Here is a 19901-nt window from a genome sequence, read left to right as displayed (position 1 = left end):
CCATATCATTGCAAAATGCTGCAAAATTAATGCAGCTCAGAAAAAAAAGACACCTTCTCAGAGTGCAATTCAACACCTAGAAAATGTGCAAGGCTTTTAAGCCTAACTTTTGGGTGCGTGTTCTCTTCTTTGTAATGAGGTTTGAGGCATTATTATACATGGATTACCACGTGGTATCCTCCTACGACCGCTTATAATTTATAATTGAATTTCTTTCTCCTTCTGTTTCTGTTTCAACAGCCGAATAAGGACTGTGACGTCAAAGTGTGGTTATAGGTGACGAGAGGAATGAAAAAACTGCAACATAATCGGTGCTTTTATACAGGTTGTCATTGCGGCTGTTCAGGACGGCTGGCTTCAGCACTGCAGTGAACTAAAATGATGAAGCAGTGATTTTATCGCAGTTTTTCCATGCCTCAAGAAACCTACAACCTCTCTTTAACATGAAAACTATCGTTCGAGTGCTGAAGCCGAAACAGCGTGACAGAAAAATTCGTTGACAAGTTATTTAGTGGTCACAGGCGAATACTACATGGTGAGTCACAAGCATTCAGCAGCAGTGGCACCGCAGGACCTACTATCCGTGCCCTAAAAACATCACCTTAATTTACAGTTCTCCTAAGCCTTGAAATCCACACATCTTTGAGTCCTTGAGGTCCATTTCATCAACTGAATTTATGATGCTTATCAGGCCAAGACATTCGGCAATGCAGCCACTCGTGGTACCTGGGGCGTCTGGCTTGACAATGAAAAATTCTGCTTACGTACACAGTCCTTTGTGCCTAATGGGCAGCTTAATATTTGATGCAATACCTTTGTGACCAAAAACCATGCGCAGCATAGTGGGGCATGGCCGTTCAGGCTCAGATTTAATTGCTGGTGTCATGGAGTAAAACTTTTTTGAGTTGTTGCTCTGTCTTGTTCTCCTTTAATTCTCTCTTCTTTTTCACTCGTTGTTTCTTCTTTCTTCTTAGCAGGTCCCGTTTCCCTGCTTCGTCCAATGAACCTCTCGATTTGGCCGAATTAACTGACAACACTTATTTAATTAACACTTGATTACAACAAAAAGGTACAGTGCAGTCATAATGATGACAGCAGCATAGAAAAGAATAACTGAGCTGGGCCGCCCCTGGACTTAGGACAGTCCGTCGTCCTAAGCGAGCATGCGAGAGGAAGTCCATCTCCTACCGAGCTCCGACCTCAACTGCCGCCCGCTCAGAGCTCGCGGCCGCGCTGGGTTTCTCCCACAAAAACAATCATTCGTTCAGCGCTCTCATATTCCCAAGGACACTTTCCCCCAGCGGCGCCGTCTACGGAGACACACGGCGCCTTACATGTCGGTGCTAGAACAAGACCCGACAAAACCAGTAGCACACTCAATGCTCAGTCCACGCGAAGTGCGAGTTCACCCGCGGAAACAAATACCTCAAAATGAGGGTGATGAACGCGTGGTCCATCCAGGGGGCCCGCTCCGCACGACAAACAAAAGTTCCGCCCCCGAAGGCGCGCGGCGCCCCGCCGATGTACGAAACAGAACTCCAAACAGCATACAAAAGACAAACAAAAGTTTCCTCCCCGCCCGGGACGCCCGGCGAAGCGGCTCGGGGCGTAACTGTATAAAAAAACACAAGCAAAAGAAACGCGTACAAGCGATGACCTTACACATGGCGTCCCTAATGTTGGCTGAACTAGAAGACCAGCTGTTGGTGTTGCAATCCATGGACATTTTGAATGCTTAATGCGTTTATCAAGTGAGGTTCTTCACTTTCCCAGCTTTTTATGCTTTGTAACCAGTAGTTCTGAAATCAGCTCTGTTTGTACTTCTATTCCTTCAGAGCAATAGCTGCTTAACAAGTTAACATTAATGAGACTGGCTTATTTTTTCACTTTATTTCTCTTCAATCATGACCTCAACAAGCAGCTCTTGCAAGGTTATGTGCTAACATACTTCAGCAAAAAATTTCAATTTATATAGGATCCAGTTAGCAATGTTTTGCAACAACAGCAAACATTCTTATGATGACATAGCATGTGCATTTGTTTCAACTTGCCTAACTTCGGACTACACTGCTGACAAAATTTCAGAATACGACATTAAATTTGTTTCTGTGATGACTTCAGCAGACCTGCACTAAGACTGTAATATGGTCAAGTAAAACTCTAGTTTGGGCGAGTTGGTTCATGATGAAATAAAAACTGGTATGGCGCAAGAAACGGGAACACAGACGGCACACAAAACACAGGACTGACGCCAACTTTCAACTGGGGTTTATTGCACCAAGCCTGCCTTTTATACCACAACCAAGCCATATCAACGAAAGCGTAAAACGTTGTACATATAAAACGGCAATTCATGCGACCACTGGCAATATAGTAACGCTGATCATAACAATCTAATCTAAACAGAGCTTGGGAGGCCAACTTATTTTCTGGCCAGCAGAAACACATCAACCAAGGCAAAAAAGAAAAAAGAAACAAGGCACTGGGGCATGACAAATCCACACTAACGAATTATGAAACGCGTGATGAAGGCGAAACAGAGCAAAAAATCGAACGACTATGAGATAAAACCACGTGAAAAAAGATAACCAACAATAACCCGGCAAAAAAAAAACATGACCAACAATAACGCGGAAAAACATGACCAACAATAACAATAAGGAGGGATGAAGTCTGAAGATACAGCACCTAGCGTCAAGTGATAAAAACTGAAGATCATTCCTGAAGAACAGTCGTCTTAGCGTCTAAGAATCTAGAAATTGTAAAACACCGAAAGAAAGGACGAAATAAGAGCACAAAACCAAGGGAAATCTGCGAACTACAAAAAACCTTCTATAAAAGACGTCTCGGCGCTGCTAAGCATAATGGAAGGCCTGCTAACGCATTTGTTGCCAGCTTTTTCGATGAAATATGCCTCAACAATTTCTCTCTCAGTTTTATCTTTCCCACTCTTTAAAAATCTAGCTTTCTCGAATTCGGGACGGCAATTAGAACAGCTCTTGCAGTGGTCCACCAGGAAGCTTCTTTCGTTGTTGCGCAAGTTTCGGGAATGCTCACTTGCACGCTCATTAAAACAACGACCTGTTTGCCCGATGTAAACGAGGCCACAGCTGAGCGAAACTTGCGCAACAACGAAAGAAGCTTCCTGGTGGACCACTGCAAGAGCTGTTCTAATTGCCGTCCCGAATTCGAGAAAGCTAGATTTTTAAAGAGTGGGAAAGATAAAACTGAGAGAGAAGTTGTTGAGGCATATTTCATCGAAAAAGCTGGCAACAAATGCGTTAGCAGGGGCCCTATTCTCGATATTCACATTCGCCTGTCGGCGCCATATTGCCTCTCTGATTGGCTGTCAGAAGTGTCAATCGCCGTCAATGGGCGTGTCAATCAGGGTCGGTTACGCGGGCACTTTTCGCGGTGACGTCGATTTGACGTGACATTGAAAATGCATTTTCGTAGCGCTATTCTTGGTGCCCGGCTGGTACATATATGTGATTGTGAAGGGAAAAGAAGCTACAAGCGGTCCGTGCGAGAGCACTTGCGCTCGACTTGCCAATTCGGAGAAAATAGCTGCACACCGGAAATGGCAACTTCCTAAAATCTGATTGGATGGAACAATATCACGTAAATCACGTGATAGGCACACATTTTGGAGTGATGTCAGAATGACGTTTCATCACGTTTACGTTGTGCCGCCATTGCAAAAAATGGCTGAAATTCGCCGCCATCATTTCGCCCGGCGAAAGGTACCCGAATCATGCAAATGAGTTAGTGAAATGCTGATTTATACGGCGTTAGGTAGCCGCATTTTAACGGGTATTTATTTCAAGACAAAACTAAGCTTACAAAAGTCTTGTTTTGATTGCACAATGTAATGATATCGCGTTGTAAGAGCTCATCTGAAATAAGCAACCCTCGAGAGCGTTAATAGTGAAGGCTTAAGCGTACAGCCGCATGGGGGCGCTAACTGCTCTCCCGTTGCAAACCCTTCGCTCGCGGTGAGAAATCATCCGTCCGTGCGGTTAGTGAAGCGCGAAAATTGCTCGAATGGCGGTGCCGGCGCTGCGATTTGCTGCTCCTTGCATTCATTCGTCGTTTGTTAAACCCTAGAAGTGGGAAAGGTGAGCGACTTTCGAGGTCACCGCGATGCTTTCGAGTTGTCTCTGACTAGACAGCTCGTCTGTGCAATCATCTGACGAGGCATATATGTGGTGGCTATGCAAGGATGCATTGCGGCGAGAAGCAGTGCCGAACTGTCGAGCTCTGAGGGACGATCGCCAGCTGTGAAACGTCGCTGAACGGATGGGCTTTGCCTCGCGTGATGAGCGGATGACACGAGAGGTGTTCGCGCGGCCGAGCAACAAACTCCAGGAATGTGTCGGGCTTCTTGACGAGACATCCGTGTGTGTGTAGCATCATTCTCATTCATTTCGCATGCATGCTGGAGATGACTATAAAATAAGAATCCGAAATTTGTATTCGGTACTTCGCGTTGCTTTTTTCATACTGTGTTTCAGTTTTTGCACACAGCGCCAAGTTGAGAAAACAAAGCCTAGCATGCTAGTACGTTGATCGATTTCTTTGTGTTTGGTGTTGATGAATGTGAAAGGCAGCATCGGTGAAATCAGCTGAAAGGCGTCGTTTCCTTAAGTGTGAAAAAAAAAAAATGCGTGACATTGTAAAAGAATACTATAACCTGTCTTAAGCATTATTAATGAAGCACACTAAAGTGATTTCGCTATTCAAGCTGAAATTTTCATAACAGTGTTACATCATCAGTTACGCAGCAGTCACGTGGAAATTACCGTAGGAGGGTGGAAAAAATTATTTCTCTAAGGGCACACGGAAAACAAATATATATGAGTCTTGTACATTTTGTTTACAGGTGTGGTGTTCCTGCCGGTGAAGGTTCCAGCTCACAAGAATCTGTGCGGGATCCATCCATGACCCATTTATGTGCAGTCTCTCTCCATGTGCTGCCCGCATGGAAATCGTTAAACTGGTGAGCACGTGCTTAGTGTGTTGTGGCAGGCATGAAGGGATAGCATGTTTGCCTGCAGTAAGATTGCATGCGGCTAATGATATCTGTCTGCATTTATATATAGTTTATTGAGCAAGGAAGAACAGTGTAAATAGAACCACATGTAAATTAATCAATATCTGTACTTTTCAGGTGACAGTGGAGATAGGTGTGGGTGACACGCAGTGTTGTTCTCTGGCTTTGGATTTCTCTTAGTGACCGCAATGTCAAGGTAGCCTCATTTCAATTGGTGCAAAATGAAAAAGCATGCATATACTAAAAAACTCATGGTAGTCATAAACAGTTGAACTTCTGCCCTTCCTTGCAGTGCATTCTGTGGTGGTTTTCTTGAGTATAAAAAGTGTGTATTAATTATTTGTATCCGTCAGTTTAGGAAATGTGTCATCAAGTACCTCTAGCTATATGGCAACACTTCGTTTTGATACTAATGATTGATTTTGCAGTCAGCGTATTTTACATTTGTGCGTAAAACTAGACAATAGTTGAACTTGAGGCTTCAACAATTTCTCATATTTGGAAACGCAATGTCTAGCTCGTTGGAAGATTTCAGTGCACAGCGTTGATTAATGTGCAGGTGATGGTTTGCATCTTATGCAGATGTGGTGGACTACTCTCACCGTGGGGTCTCGTGAGCTCGGGAGCCATGATGCCAGATTCATCTTCGCTCACCCCTCGGCTGGACTGGCTGCCTAGCTGGGTGGTGATACCGGGTTCCTGAACGATTACATGAGGTGTCTGCAAAGGTGTCATGGTCATGGTACGCCATGGTCAAGAGTTCTCTGCAAAGGTCAGCGGAGCTTGCACTGTGCAACACAACATATTCATCCACACTCAGCTGCAGGACCATGACACCACTGGCAGGTGGTGATAACAGAAGGAGCACCAACATCTACAGCAGGGAGGAGGACACAGCACCATTTGGATTCTACCTGACAGACAGGAAGTGCATGATCAGCAGCTGCTTTCGAGAATTGCACTCACTGCCGTGATTATCATGTGTAGCTATGCCACAAGTAATCAGCATACATTTGCTCTGCTTCAAGTTTGATAGCATACTGCCAGGAAGCTGATGAAGTCTTCATCATTTTGGTGCTGTTCTTTGAATAGGACCATATTGGTGATATCCATGACAGTAGAAATCATTTTTGTCTGGTGCTGCAGTTTTGTGGGAGTCAGGAAGTGCCCCAAGTGTTTTCAGCCTACCGTCTGCCAACTTGCTGAGTGCATGCTTCAACACATGCTTTGGTGATTGTGAAGAAGTGCTTTCCTTCGTGTGGTGCCTCCCTACGTGTTCTGCTTGTACACAACGCACATTTTATTTGGTGCTTAAGTTCAGTGAAGGACAGGAAAGCACCAAAATGTTTTCCTTCCAGCACCTGGGTGTTGACTGGACATGCTTTCACCAATGCATTGTTTGCTTTGGTGTTTGTTGAGAGCCAGTAGTCCACAACATGCTCAACATACAGCATGGTCGCTGTGTCTCTAGTCATTTACAACATCTGTTCTTCAGGGTGCAATACGTCTTGTGTGGCACTGTTTGTGTGATGAGATCACAACATGCTTTGCCTCATGGCATTTGGTTGCCTCTGTCTGCTTGCTTTTGACTGCTTCTTTCACATGCTGCACGTAGTTATACAGCAGTGAACTATTTTTCCTGAAGGAAAAGTCATGCAATTGTTTCACGGTCAATTTCCCAGATGAAAATGCAAGGCCTGGCCAGCGTTCTGACACGTGTACCCATTCCCATCTTCTAGCTGAAATTTGTACCCCTGACGAAAACCTACAAATTGTATATTAATTCAGTTGAAGGTAACTGGAAGTATAAATTATGCAGCTGGACATAATTTGTGTTTCAATAATAAAGCTCTAAGCGCTGGCATTTTGTCCTTCTTTTGTGTTGTCTTTCACTGCGCTGTTTTTCCAATTCGTAAAACATGTATCAACCAGCCCATATTTGCCCTCTTCTGGAACTCCAAATGGCATTTTGTAGCTGGAAGGGCATGATTCGGTTCAATAAGTTAGCTGGAAATGGATCATAATAGTAGTAGTAGTAGTAAACGCTATTGATTTTTCTGGGTTACACAGCCGGTCTTCCCAGGTTCGGGATCTTTTTCTCTTTCCAGGATTTGAGGTCCAAGATCTTTTTCTGTGCTGGGCTATCAACCTTGAATGCAACCTTGAATGGAAGGTCACTGCCCACCTGTCCTCCCAGTGAAACTGTGTTAGATCCCATTTTCATTGACTCATCCCCTTGCACTTTTCATTCATATAAGTTGGGGTAGCTGTTTGGTCATTTTAAGACAAATCCTAGACAACCTGTTTACCCTCTGCACCCTTAGTGTGACTGGACCGTATCAGTGTCCGTGCTGCCATTTTTCTGTTTAGCAAAGGTGGCTACTTCAGCTGGCTACTTAAGTTTGCAAACTAGGCAACACTAATGTGCATGTACACCACTGTCAAACGGTTATGAAAGATGAGTCTGTCCCAAAAAAATTCTTATCTTTGTAGACGAGACATATTCGTCAATGTGTATTGTTGCACTAGGTAATGATTCGCAGTTAGGCTGCATAATGAATTCTAGGATGCATGAAGTTCAGTGATGGAAATAAATTATTTTGCCAATAATGGCTTCCACAAACTTTTCACTCTGCATGTAAAAGACACCTCACTTTTTTTGAGCAAATTGCAACACCTAAGAGGCAATGCAACTTGTCTCGCTCCCCAAAAATGTAGGGGCACACTTAAGCTCAGCATTCATGGGTATCACACAACAGTGTTCATGGCTCCCTGCAGCGGTTTCTCTTCACACACACAGTCACTGTTCTTCATTCATGTTCACACATTTATCAGAGTTGCCTCAGCACAGGTTCCCAATTCTTGTCTTTGAACTCTTCCACACTGCAGTTCACCTATGTAATGTTATTGTAATTAGTTTCTCACTAATTGGCACATCTCTAGTTCACTGCAGTAATTACATTGCTAGGCTTCAAATTAAGCCAACAGCACCCACACATCACTCCCCCCCCCCCCCCCCCTTTGTACCTCAGCAAAGTCAATGTGCCTACACGGTCTAGTTGGTAGCGTGCCTGGCTGGCGATCCAGGGGTCATGGGTTTCAAGGCAGAAAGAAATTTATTAATTTTCTGTACGTAAAATCTATTATTTTATAAAGTGAAGTAGTTTCAGACGTGTGCTGACGTTTGATTCAGATTACAAATCCTCTTTTCAGTGACTTTCACTGTGGACATCCACGCGTGAAGCTTGTCTTTTGACGCAATGCCGGCTGGATAACACTGGGTTTTCTGCTGAATGGCAGCCTCTCTCCTTGACAGTGGTGTGTGCAGGCTTTCCGTACCTTTCTTTTCTGGCTGCACATGGCACCCAATAACTTCTTAGCACTAATTGCGATGCCATCACATACCATACAGCACTAATAATATTACCTGGTGGTAGTCAGAAAAAAAAATTATTCTTATAGTGTGAAAAAAGAATAGCAGCCTGTTTCCACCTGACTTGGTTTGGTTTCATACTTCTGCTAGAACTTTCAGAGAAATTAGCCAGCAAAGCTGTACAAGACGGTAATTTTTCAGGGAGCTTAAATTTTATGCACAGGCACTTGCAATGACTCCAATTTCATCAACATTTTGCAACCTGTTCTATCATTATATTGGTGGTGAATAGCTTCTGTTCATTTATTTAACACTCTCCTCGTGGAAACTCTGAATCAGACTTGCTTACCATTTTTCAGGCTGCCTTAATCATGCTCAAAAAAACAATTTACCCTCCTTGTGCACACACCACTAGGCATTTTAAGTGTTCTGTTTTTTTTTTTTTTTTTATGCAGTGGAGTGTACCGTATTTACTCGCATAATAGGCGCACTCGCGTAATAGGCGCACCCCCAGTTCGGTCGCGAAAAATCGGATTTTTTTATTTCTGCGCATAATTGGCGCACCCCGAACTTGGCACTGTGATCAGTACTGTATTTCCACGATTGCAAGCCGACACCTCCCCACCCCCACAATCTTTATTTTAACTTAACTTACTACTAGTCCTCACTAGCGCTGCTGCCATCGCAGATGCTGCTGACCCACAGCACGCACGACAACATCGCGTGGAACAGCCGCACACAGTTTTCAGGGATGCTCACTTTAAACGCCTGTTTGGAAAGCTTCGTCAGCCGGAAACCTTCCCGACTTAGGACCCCGAAAACCGCGGCGATACGAGTCGCATACGAAAATTTAGGCACGGCGCAGTCGCAACTGCCGCACTTCTCGTCCACATCGAATTTCCGGCCTGCCGCATGCTTGCCGTGTTCGAGATTTAATTCCCAGCCGTGTAGCTATTAAGGCGCTTGTCCGTCGTGCTAAAGTAGCAACGCTCGGCGACAGCGCGAGAAAGCCACAACTACGATGAACTAACACGACAGAAACCGGCCCTTCGACAGCCATAAAAAACTGGAGCTGGTGATGCTGATGTCGATATGGATAGCGAAAGCTCGCAGCGGACGGAAAAGTTGATGATGATGATAAGCTTGACCTTGGGCGCTATCCGTGGGCGGCACCTAGAAGCTCCTGTGCGCGTTGCTCGCAGCCGCGTGCATTTCGAAGGCCATTCCCGCGTGGATCGTGGAAAGTTTGGGTGCGGCCCTTACACGGATATTTTTTTTTAAACTATTTCCTTTGGGAAAACAGGATGCGGCCCGTACACGGGTGCGTTTATGCGGTATGTTGAATTTTGCAAGTCGAAAAATTTCCGGAAATTTTACCCCGCGTAATAGGCACACCCCTAACTTTGAGCCGGATTTTCTGGAAAAAAAGTGCGCCTATTATGCGAGTAAATACGGTAATACATACATAGAGGGGAGAAATCTCCAACCTGTCACTTATGCTCGAGCACCAGAGCGGATTTTAAACGCTCATATCAGGCTTGCCCAAACAAACCGAAAGCTCCTTTCCAAGGGGTGGAATCACAGGAGCGATGGGAGGCTTCTCTGCACAGCTCACAGGCAGAGCTTCAGCTTTGCATCATGGCCTGGGCCTTGAAGGTTGCTGCAGCCAAACAGTGCCTGGTCACCTAAAGTGGCCTGAGGGCCGTCGCCGACCTCTTCAACGCCCCTTCACTAACCCTCACCTGATCCACTGAAGTGGGACTAATAAAGTTATTACCAACCAAGGGCTGTAATAGCCTTCCTGCCAACGCACTTCACCATGGTAATTTTGAACTGCTTCTTTGAACAAATAATCTCTGAGCTGTACACAAGCTTTGTTCTCAGTACAGGTAGGCCCTTTGTTATTGGAATGTGGTAATCTACTGTTGCAGAGCAACTTCGATTAGTCCTCAGTGTCCTTTCAGACATTTGCCGACATTTCAGCACCTACATCTGGTATGGTGCCCTTCACTGAACTGTAGATATCATATTTTGAGTGTACATAGCGGGTTGTCTATTTTAGTTCACAGTAAAGGAAGGTACTTTGAGAGTGAACGCATTTCATTGAGCATTACTCTCCTGCAGTGCGCAATAGTGGCATCGCAGGGTCTTTATTGCATCAGTGTATGGTGTAAATGTTGCCTAACGGCATTGTGATCCACCACTCAAAGAAAACCAACAATGGCCCTGATATGTATCAGCGCTGGTGTTTTGTCCTTCTCTTGTGTCTCGTCTTTGATTGCGCTGTTTTTCCAATTCGTTAAATATGTATGTGGTCAGGAGTGTGCACAGAGGGAAAGTCATGCACTTGCACATCAGGCTAGAAACATGACTGAGGCCTCTTGTAGATAGCTCGTGGCGTGCACAGGGCTTGCCAAAACCAATCCACATCATCCAATGTTATCATGCTGCATTAAGAGACCTTTTGCTAGAATACCACTGCTTGTCTGTGATGCTGCCTCCCTCAAATACTGTGGGTCATGTTAGCCTTGCATTTATTGCCCCCTTTGTGTGTTATCTTGCTGCTGTGCATGCTTGTGCTTTTCTTGTTGTGTTGCTGTTCTTCCTTCTTAACTCACCGTTGTTTTTATTATCCTTCAGCTCCTTGACCTGACCCAGAGCCATGTTCAGGCTTAATATGACATGCGCACTAGATAATACGCGTGTATGTCCATGATATGATAATAACTTGCATGCACGTTAAAGAACCCCAGGTGGTCGAAATTTCCGGAGCCCTTCACAACGGCGTCTCTCATAGCCTGAGTCGCTTTGGGACGTTAAACCCCAATAAACCAAACCGATAACTTGCATGAAGCAAATAAAGCAAGTGTCTTGCACACTGCATTACCTGTTTGTGATGTGGCATCACACTCCACCTTCATTATCCCCCTCTATATTCGTCCCGTTCCCCAATGTTGAGTAGCATATGTGAAGATATCTTTTTCCAGCCGACTTCACCTTTCTTGACATCACACATTGCCCTCTTACAAGGAATCTTGCTGCATTGAAAGGAGCTGCCTGGTGCTGCTGTGGATGCATTACTGTTGTCCTACAGCAAAGGAATTGTAGGGATGGGCATGACAAATTTTGTTTCACCTCTCACATTTTGGTGCGTACTTGCATCACACGAGTGGTGTACCTGCCTATATGCCCTTGGTAAGTGCTGTGTGCTCATTGTTAGACAGAATTAACGAGATTGAGGGCCTTTTCAAACATTGAAATCAAATAGCATTATTGAAAGCCTTTTTTTATTTGAATGAAATTATGTACCTGCCACTCTATGCCATGCATTCGTGAGGTGCTTTTATATAAAGTCCGTGAAGTCTGCTTGCAGGCAGGCTTAGTTAATGTTCACAAAGCAAAAGATGTGTGCCATGTCCTATTGAGATTAAGTGAAACGCCAACACTGTGAAATACATGCTTCTGTTGACAGTGGACTTTTAGCTTTGTCTGTTTTTCTTTAAGTACTGGCGGGAAACAATATCTCCCTATTTTGCTTTCGCATTTGACGCTTTTGATAATAAGACGTACGCGCTCATAGCGTTGCACTTGACGCGATTCGCAGTCGCGTTTCGTGCGCGGCCGCTTGCAAACGTAACCAAGGGTAGTGTTAAGGTCTATGCACCTGAAGAAGTGACACGGTGAGGTAAAGCTTTCCAACGCCACTGACGCGTTGAGATTACGATCGAGAGCCAGCCGTTTCTCCGCCAATTCCTCTCCCCGTGACGCTGATCGCATCTCACAAGTACGGAGACGCGACACGCTACGCGATGGCTTCGGGCAATAAGCGTTCGCTTCATGCAGCACAATTACCGCTAAACTCTTATTTCCGTGACGACCGGCCACAGGGTCTTTAGCGTCGCATTCAGCACCATCACTGTGCGGCGAGTACGCCGAGACCGCCGCCGCAACGCAATTCACCGTCCATCTCTACGGCGCTACTTTGCTAACTCCCCTTCGCGCCGCAACTGCCGCAACTCGGCGGTGTTTTTTGTACTTGGCGCCAAGTAGCAGACGACACCGTTTATTTTTGTGTCATACTTTTTTCTTTATACTTCAATGTCGTCATTACATTCTGCTGTTACGCATTTTCGGACCGCCCCGATTCACACGTCACGGGTACGCCCCGCTCATGCAGATTGGCGAATATCGAGAATCGGGCCCCAGGCCTTCCCTTACGCTTAGCAGCGCCGAGACGTCTTTTATACAGACAGTTGCGCAAATCAGAGAAAATCGAAGAAAAATTCTCTCGGCTTAACCGCGCGTTTGTTTGGGCTCAAATTTTGCACAGAGGTTGCATTTGGTGGTCAGTTTTGTTTTATACTACATTTAGGTGGGGTACTTGCCTGATTCAGTCAGAATTTTTTGGAAATCCCCATCGTATGTGGCGACGACGATCCAAAACTGAAAGACATCGCAGCAATGGTACCCGTAGCGCCATCTCGCACCCACCGGAGAAACCCAGCTGTGCTAAGTGGAGAGCTCGTTTCTCCGATGGCTGCGAGATGGCGCTACGGGTACCATTGCTGCGAAGTCTTTCGATTTTGGTTCTCCGTCGCCACAGACGATGGGGATTTCCAAATAATTCTGCTCGAATCAGGCAAGTACCCCACCTAAATGTAGTATAAAACAAAACTGACCACTAAATGCAACCTCTGTGCGAAATTTGAGCCCGAACAAACGCGCGGTTAAGCCGAGAGAATTTTTCTTCGATTTTCTCTGATTTGCGCAACTGTCTGTAGAAGGTTTTTTGTAGTTCGCAGATTTCCCTTGGTTTTGTGCTCTTATTTCGTCCTTTCTTTCGGTGTTTTACAATTTCTAGATTCTTAGACGCTAAGACGACTGTTCTTCAGGAATGATCTTCAGTTTTTATCACTTGACGCTAGGTGCTGTATCTTCAGACTTCATCCCTCCTTATTGTTATTGTTGGTCATGTTTTTCCGCGTTATTGTTGGTCATGTTTTTTTTTTTTTGCCGGGTTATTGTTGGTTATCTTTTTTCACGTGGTTTTATCTCATAGTCGTTCGATTTTTTGCTCTGTTTCGCCTTCATCACGCGTTTCATAATTCGTTAGTGTGGATTTGTCATGCCCCAGTGCCTTGTTTCTTTTTTCTTTTTTGCCTTGGTTGATGTGTTTCTGCTGGCCAGAAAATAAGTTGGCCTCCCAAGCTCTGTTTAGATTAGATTGTTATGATCAGCGTTACTATATTGCCAGTGGTCGCATGAATTGCCGTTTTATATGTACAACGTTTTACGCTTTCGTTGATATGGCTTGGTTGTGGTATAAAAGGCAGGCTTGGTGCAATAAACCCCAGTTGAAAGTTGGCGTCAGTCCTGTGTTTTGTGTGCCTTCTGTGTTCCCGTTTCTTGCGCCATACCAGTTTTTATTTCACTAAGACTGTGTTTGTGCGAGGTCACTTTTACCATGAGCAATGATTCTGCACAGTTCACATTTCATTAAATTCAGCGTGCATGACCTGCACAGACCATCCTGGGCAATAAATATTTTTATATCAAAATGCACAATATCCTTAGTTACTTATCCACCATGGAACACAACAAATCCAAATACAGTGATATTTCAAAGTTGAAACAGTCAGGTTCTCAAAACCATACCTACAGCAAAAACTTTTTCAGACTAAGCATTTACAAGACTGTGATTTTGCACAGCTGGGCCTTACTATGGTGTTTTGTTAGTGTAAAAACAAGCGAAGCAGTTTGCTGTTTCACTACTGCTGAGCATCTGTTCATGCCGCATGCATGCTTGGATCCCGACTTTTAATGCCGATGCTCTCTTTTGAGGAAGGGAACACTGTTGGCAGTTGCTGCATCTGTGCCAGCCATGGTTTAGCATTGTGTTGTGCTGGGTTTTATGGCACATAGGCAACTAAGACCATCATGCACCAAGCTCAGCAGTTTGGTTTCAGCTTTAGTAGTCTTGTTCATAGCAGCAACTATGCATCATCAAAACCCTACAATCAGAAGCTAATATGAGTACTTCATTTTCTTCGGGACTACAAGGTGCGCATTGGTTTTAAAGACTGTGCATGCGAGGAGTTAAAAAAACATCTTGCTCAAGTCAAAAAATATTTTCCTTCCCACCTACACGCAGCCATTCAGAGACACGCTCTCATGTCACAGCACTGAGATTTGCTGGTTTGATTCTTGGCAGGAAACAAAGTGTGTGTTTTCTGAGTTGCAAAAATGATAGTATGTTCATTTTAATGTAAAACTAGGTGACAAAAAAGTAACTATCAGGCATGCTTATTTCGAGAGAAAAATATAAAAAACTATGAATGAAAATAATGTGCATCTCGCACTTTGGTTACTGCGGAGACGTAAAATGAACTCATGGATATTGTCTGAATGCTTTCTTTCCCAGAGAGTCCTTAGTTTCTTTTCACGCGATGTAGGCGACAGGCCTCAATCGGTTCTTCGAACCCAATAGCTGTTATGCGAGCATCAGCTGCTCCCCGAATATGCAGCCAATGAATACTTACGGCTGTATCAGGTGTCGTTTCTTCTTGCAGCAGCGCATTCTTCAACAGCTGCTGCTGAACTTCATGGCTTTTTGCCGTCTTCCCAGCGCCGGTCCACAGCGGACCAGTGAGTACTGTTCTGGGCGGTTTCGTCCGTCGTCACTATAGCACCATGCACACATGCACACAATAGTAGCACTCGGTCCATCTGAGAGCAAAGGTCCAACTGCACATATACTGTCATTTACATCTATGTCAGTGCACGTTAAAGACCACCAGGTGGTCAAAATTATCCGGAGCCCTGCACTATGGCATCCCTCATAGCCCGAGTCAATTTGGGACATAAAATGTCATAAACCAAACACTATGCGGCACATGTCGCGTTCTATGAGAAAGTCCGAATAACAAAGCGTGTTCGAAAAATCAGGGGTCCGAAATTTCAGTCAGTGACTGTAATTGGTTCTTCACTGTTGTACAGTAGCCGACTGATATTTCGAACTCCAATAATTGGGACTAGCAGGATATTTCCGACTTCGCTGAGGAACCATCCCGCACCTCATAGGAACGTGTACATTTTCACGACCGACATTTCGGACTTTGCGAAGTCTAAAAGTTTGAATTTTCGGTCTAAAATAGACGCCAACATTATTGTGGTGATCATTTTTCAACCAAAAGTTTGTTATTTCGGCCTAATATAGACGCGAGCGGGCATCGCTGTCACTACCAACACATTTGCCGCCACCATGAAAGGCTCCATCTTGGATATAAACGGAATGGGCTCGGCGAGCACAATCGGACTGGCTTGGATACGCTTGGCTATTTGTTCTCCATCGTTTCCATTCAAGATAATGAGATGCTTTCCATTTCCATCAAGATGGCCCACATAGGGAGCTCGATCACATTGAAAACGATACAGCGGGACAGCTGAATGCGTCCACCGCGGTTTGGACGGCGCACTCCGTGGTGGAGGGCAGCAAACGCGGTAGACGGGGGGAGGGGGGCCGGGGGGCTGCATTCGGAGGCGCTCGCGTCTTCTCGTGGGTTACCTCTCAGTCTTCGCGAATGTCATTGTCCCATGCAAACTCAGTGTTCTTGCTTCGCGCAACGAGTGCATTCATTCGCGGCATGACCATGGCCGCGTCACACTATCTGGTATCATGATGTGATAGGGTGCGGGCATGAGGAAAGCATGGCTATGACTTAGATAAAGTCTAATATTATCGCTTGCAGGCGGAACATGGGGAGCGGCGATTTTAACGATTTTGAAAGCCGGTTTTTCGCAGAAAAGTTTTTAAGTTCACGTATTTTCCAGGCTGTTCGATTATTTGGACCATTTTTCAGGTCCCGCCGAGTCCGAAAAATCCGCTGGCGACTGTAGTTCTTGCACCGTACCAACACACAGACTGGCAGAAAAAAAGGGGGGAAGGGCACAGCACTGTGTTCTTCATCCTCTTTTTATTGCTAGTTTAAACCTTGGTGCAGAGCTACTCGCAATTTCTCGTGATGAGAGGTGGGTTTATGAGGATTAACGTCCCAAACCTACTCAAGCTATAAATGACACCGCCATAGTGGAGGACCGCACAGTTTCAACCACCTGTGGTTCTTTCACGTGTACTGACATTGCACAGTACATGAGCCGTTAGCATTTCACCTCTATCAAAGTGCGACCACCACAGCTGGGATCGAACCCGCACCTTTCAGGTCAGCAGCCGAGCAACATAGCCACTGAGCCATCATGGCAGCTTTCGTGATAATACTTTCACAGAGCTCATTTCACACTGTTTACAGTGGTGTAACAAAACAGCTTTGAAACTGAAGTGTGAAAGTGTGCTGATATTCGAGGGGGCATGGTTTTGAGAAATGAAAACGTGTTTTTGGTTCCAGTTTTTGCTTCTATGCCACGCTTGGAACATACTAAATGCCTCTCACATAATATGTGTGTGGAATATAGAGACTTATACCCGTGCCACACGCGCACTAGAAATGGCAGTAAATGCTTAAGGCCTTAAGTTTGTTAATGCCATTATTTTCGGAGTTGGTGCTACACGTCCACTTTTATGCCATTATCGAAAGTGACGATGACGATAACGCTTGCAAGGTAGTCAAAAGTTTCATCTTAATATAAACATTCCTAATGAGCAGAATATATCAGGAATGATGTTCAAATGTAATGTAAAAACGATTTTCCAGAAAATACGGCTGTTCCTGCTTTACAAGTCGAAAAAGTAGCCAAAAACTCGCATGTCAGCACATAAGTCGAGAGTACCAGTCAATATGGTTAAAATGACGCTCTTCGCATCGAAAATGCGGTTTAGGTGCCTCATCTGGCTGAAAGTTAAGAATTAACCATTTTATAGTGGGCTAGGCAGTTGTAACTGACAAAGCTGCATGCTTTTCTGCGTGTGGAATGGGAACGAGAGTACACATTGCATGGGCGAATGAGTTGTGGCGAACTCAGTAGGTCGCGAATGGCAGTAAGGCTAATGCCATTAAATTTATGCGTGTGGCACCGCACAAATGCCATTAAAACTTAAGGCAGTAAGCACTTAATGGCATTAAATCTGTCCGTGTGGCACGGGTATTACATGCACAGGTCCCATATGCTACTGAACCTTTAGTACAGTCTGTATATGATACGGGGACTGTACCCACCTCGTTTGACCCAGAGACAGGCATGTGCACAAGGGTTGCACAGTGATGCAAGCTAATATTGCTCACCTTTAAGAATACACAAGAATTCAAGTGAAAGCACAGTCACTTTTATATGCACATACAGAGACGACATCAGCTTTCTTGAAGAGAAGAACAATTGGCTTTTTTTTTGCTTGGTTGGTTCATATCCCTCATCATACTTGCAATATGTCGGTTCATTTTTTTTAATCGACAAAACGTGAGCTCTTCCTTGGGCGTCTTTTGTACGAACACATGATATGCCTCTGGAAAAGAACAAAATTTGTCATTTATATGGGTTCAGGTTTTGCAACGCTGAGCTTCACAAATGTGGTGAGAAAGAAAAAATCAACTTGAAATGATGCTTTATGGTTTTAAGGGGTTTAATGTCACAAACTGACCCAAGCTGTGAGGGGTGTCACAGTGGAGGTCATGCTAATTTCGACCATCCAGCATTTTTTTACACACACTGATATCGAGGAGTACAAGGGTCCCTCACATTCTGCCTTCATCAAAATGCAACCGCCGCTGCTGGATCGAACCCATGTCTTTCCCAAGTCAGACATCCAAAACTGCTCTTGAATTCACCCAAGAAGCCTCGACGACCGAAAAGACCCTTGACATGAAAATTTAGCAGTATAACTACCCGGTCCAAGTTTATGCACTTCACCCAAACACAATTACCACCGCCAACAACTTGCACGAAGCTCACCATGAGTAACTGGGACGACAGCTCCTATCTTCCCCACAGCCTCAAGAAGTGACTCTCATGAATGTGGTTCCGGAAGAAGCGCAGCGGGCACTTGGCACCCCGACTCTGATGACCAAAGAACCCCAGGCCATGACTTATACCGCCATGGTGCGAAACCAAAGGCTTTCTGCCAGGAGCACTGTGCATCCCGCCAAAGACCCCAGTCACCCAGCCACACATTAAGGTTGAAGGCTCACCTAAGAAAAACGGACCTCAAGAGGACCACTGACCAGTGGCACCCACTCTGATTCTACTGCAGTGCCACATCCTCTGGCACTGCCCATACGGAATGGGCCTCCGAGGTTTCCCCTACGATGCATCACAACCACAACCTGGCCAGTGGTCACATGAGATAGAAGAGTACTTCCGTCGTGCCAACAACACACAAGGACGCCCCTCACAGTCCCCGTTACTGTCACCTGCGCGATTTACATCGCCATGTCGCAGCTACACAGCCACTGTGCAAGGAGGAAGGTCCCCCCGCCCGCATAGGGAAACTAAAGGCAGCGACCTCTAGCGGTGCAGCTGCTTTACAGCAAAGTTCCAAACATCCGCTACAAACACATGAAGACGCTGCATCAGCTACAATGACATCGCACACAAAGATAAGCCTAACAGCGAAGCAGTGGAAGGATAAGATGTCAACGCCTGCCAGAGAAGCCTCAACGACCCGCCCGACCTCTGGATCCTACACCCACAGAAGCCGTGAGCCAGCTCTGAGGCCAACGTGCAATTCAAGGGTAAGAACCACTGGTCTCGAAATGACATTCAATGGCTGCAAGGTTACTGCCTAGGCCGACATAGGAGCAAACTACTCCATCATCAGCGGACCCCTCACCGCCCACTTGAAGTTACAATGGCATGGGATGGCCCGAAAACCCTTAGCACTGGAGGCCACATAATTATGCAATCAGGACAATTTACTCCATGTGTGATGGTCAACAGATGCACCTATCTCGTGGCCTTTGTAGTCCGGACAGCAATGTTCCCGTGATGTAATGTTGAGTGTGGACTTCCTGACTGAGCATCCAGCTATCATGGACCTTCACTCTAAGCTTATCACTCTCTCGACGGATGAAGCCTTACTATCGAAGATGCCTGGCGAACTTTATGTACCCAGAGTGTCATCGCTGAAGAAGTGATCGTCTCACTCCGGTCAAGTGTCATTGTTCCCGTGGGTGCCATGCACCCAGAGAACAATGAAGGCATCATTCAGGGAAACATGCAGTAGCTGTTAGACCAGACTTGGCACCATCCAATTTCCGCAATGGACAGGCTCAGCTGCTGCTAACAAACTTCAGCGAAAGATAACCGCACATCCACAGAGGCACGGCGACTGCTTTCTTACACATGCTATCCTGCATTCAAGACGCCTTTGTCGTAGACCTTCAATCAGTCCCTGAAGCCTTCAAAGAATTTCATTGTCGTTTACAGCTCCCTCCAGTCTATGGGCACATTGATGAAGGCACCAAGACTGAAATTCATCCTGATGCAAGCAGCATGGACACCGTCTTCGTTGAGAAAAAGGACAGCCTG

General features: G+C 45.3%; 1 protein-coding gene and 1 long non-coding RNA gene across 3 annotated transcripts in view; one reads left to right on the top strand and one right to left on the bottom strand.

Annotated features, from left to right (window-relative positions):
* The first annotated feature begins 3626 nt into the window (after positions 1-3626).
* LOC149337179 (uncharacterized) lies at positions 3627-5668 on the top strand. Of its 2 annotated transcripts, none has more exons than XR_016284382.1 (3): positions 3627-4402; positions 4883-4999; positions 5636-5668. It is a non-coding gene; the product is annotated as an uncharacterized LOC149337179 (long non-coding RNA). The 2 variants fall into 2 exon arrangements; XR_016284383.1 differs by having other exon boundaries at positions 5171-5663.
* A 12019-nt stretch (positions 5669-17687) lies between these two features.
* LOC149337176 (uncharacterized) overlaps positions 17688-19901 on the bottom strand; it is a 45733-nt gene continuing 43519 nt past the window's right edge. Inside the window, exon 9 of the mRNA XM_089553357.1 lies at positions 17688-17880. Within this exon, the coding sequence (XP_089409483.1) occupies positions 17729-17880 (152 nt within the window). The 3' untranslated portion in view covers positions 17688-17728. The remainder of the gene's footprint in view (positions 17881-19901) is intronic.

Source organism: Amblyomma mixtum, chromosome 7 (genome assembly GCF_055824585.1).
Source record: "Amblyomma mixtum isolate Tamu chromosome 7, ASM5582458v1, whole genome shotgun sequence".
In the NCBI taxonomy this organism is placed as follows: domain Eukaryota; kingdom Metazoa; phylum Arthropoda; class Arachnida; order Ixodida; family Ixodidae; genus Amblyomma; species Amblyomma mixtum.
This window is presented reverse-complemented; position numbering and strand designations above follow the sequence as displayed.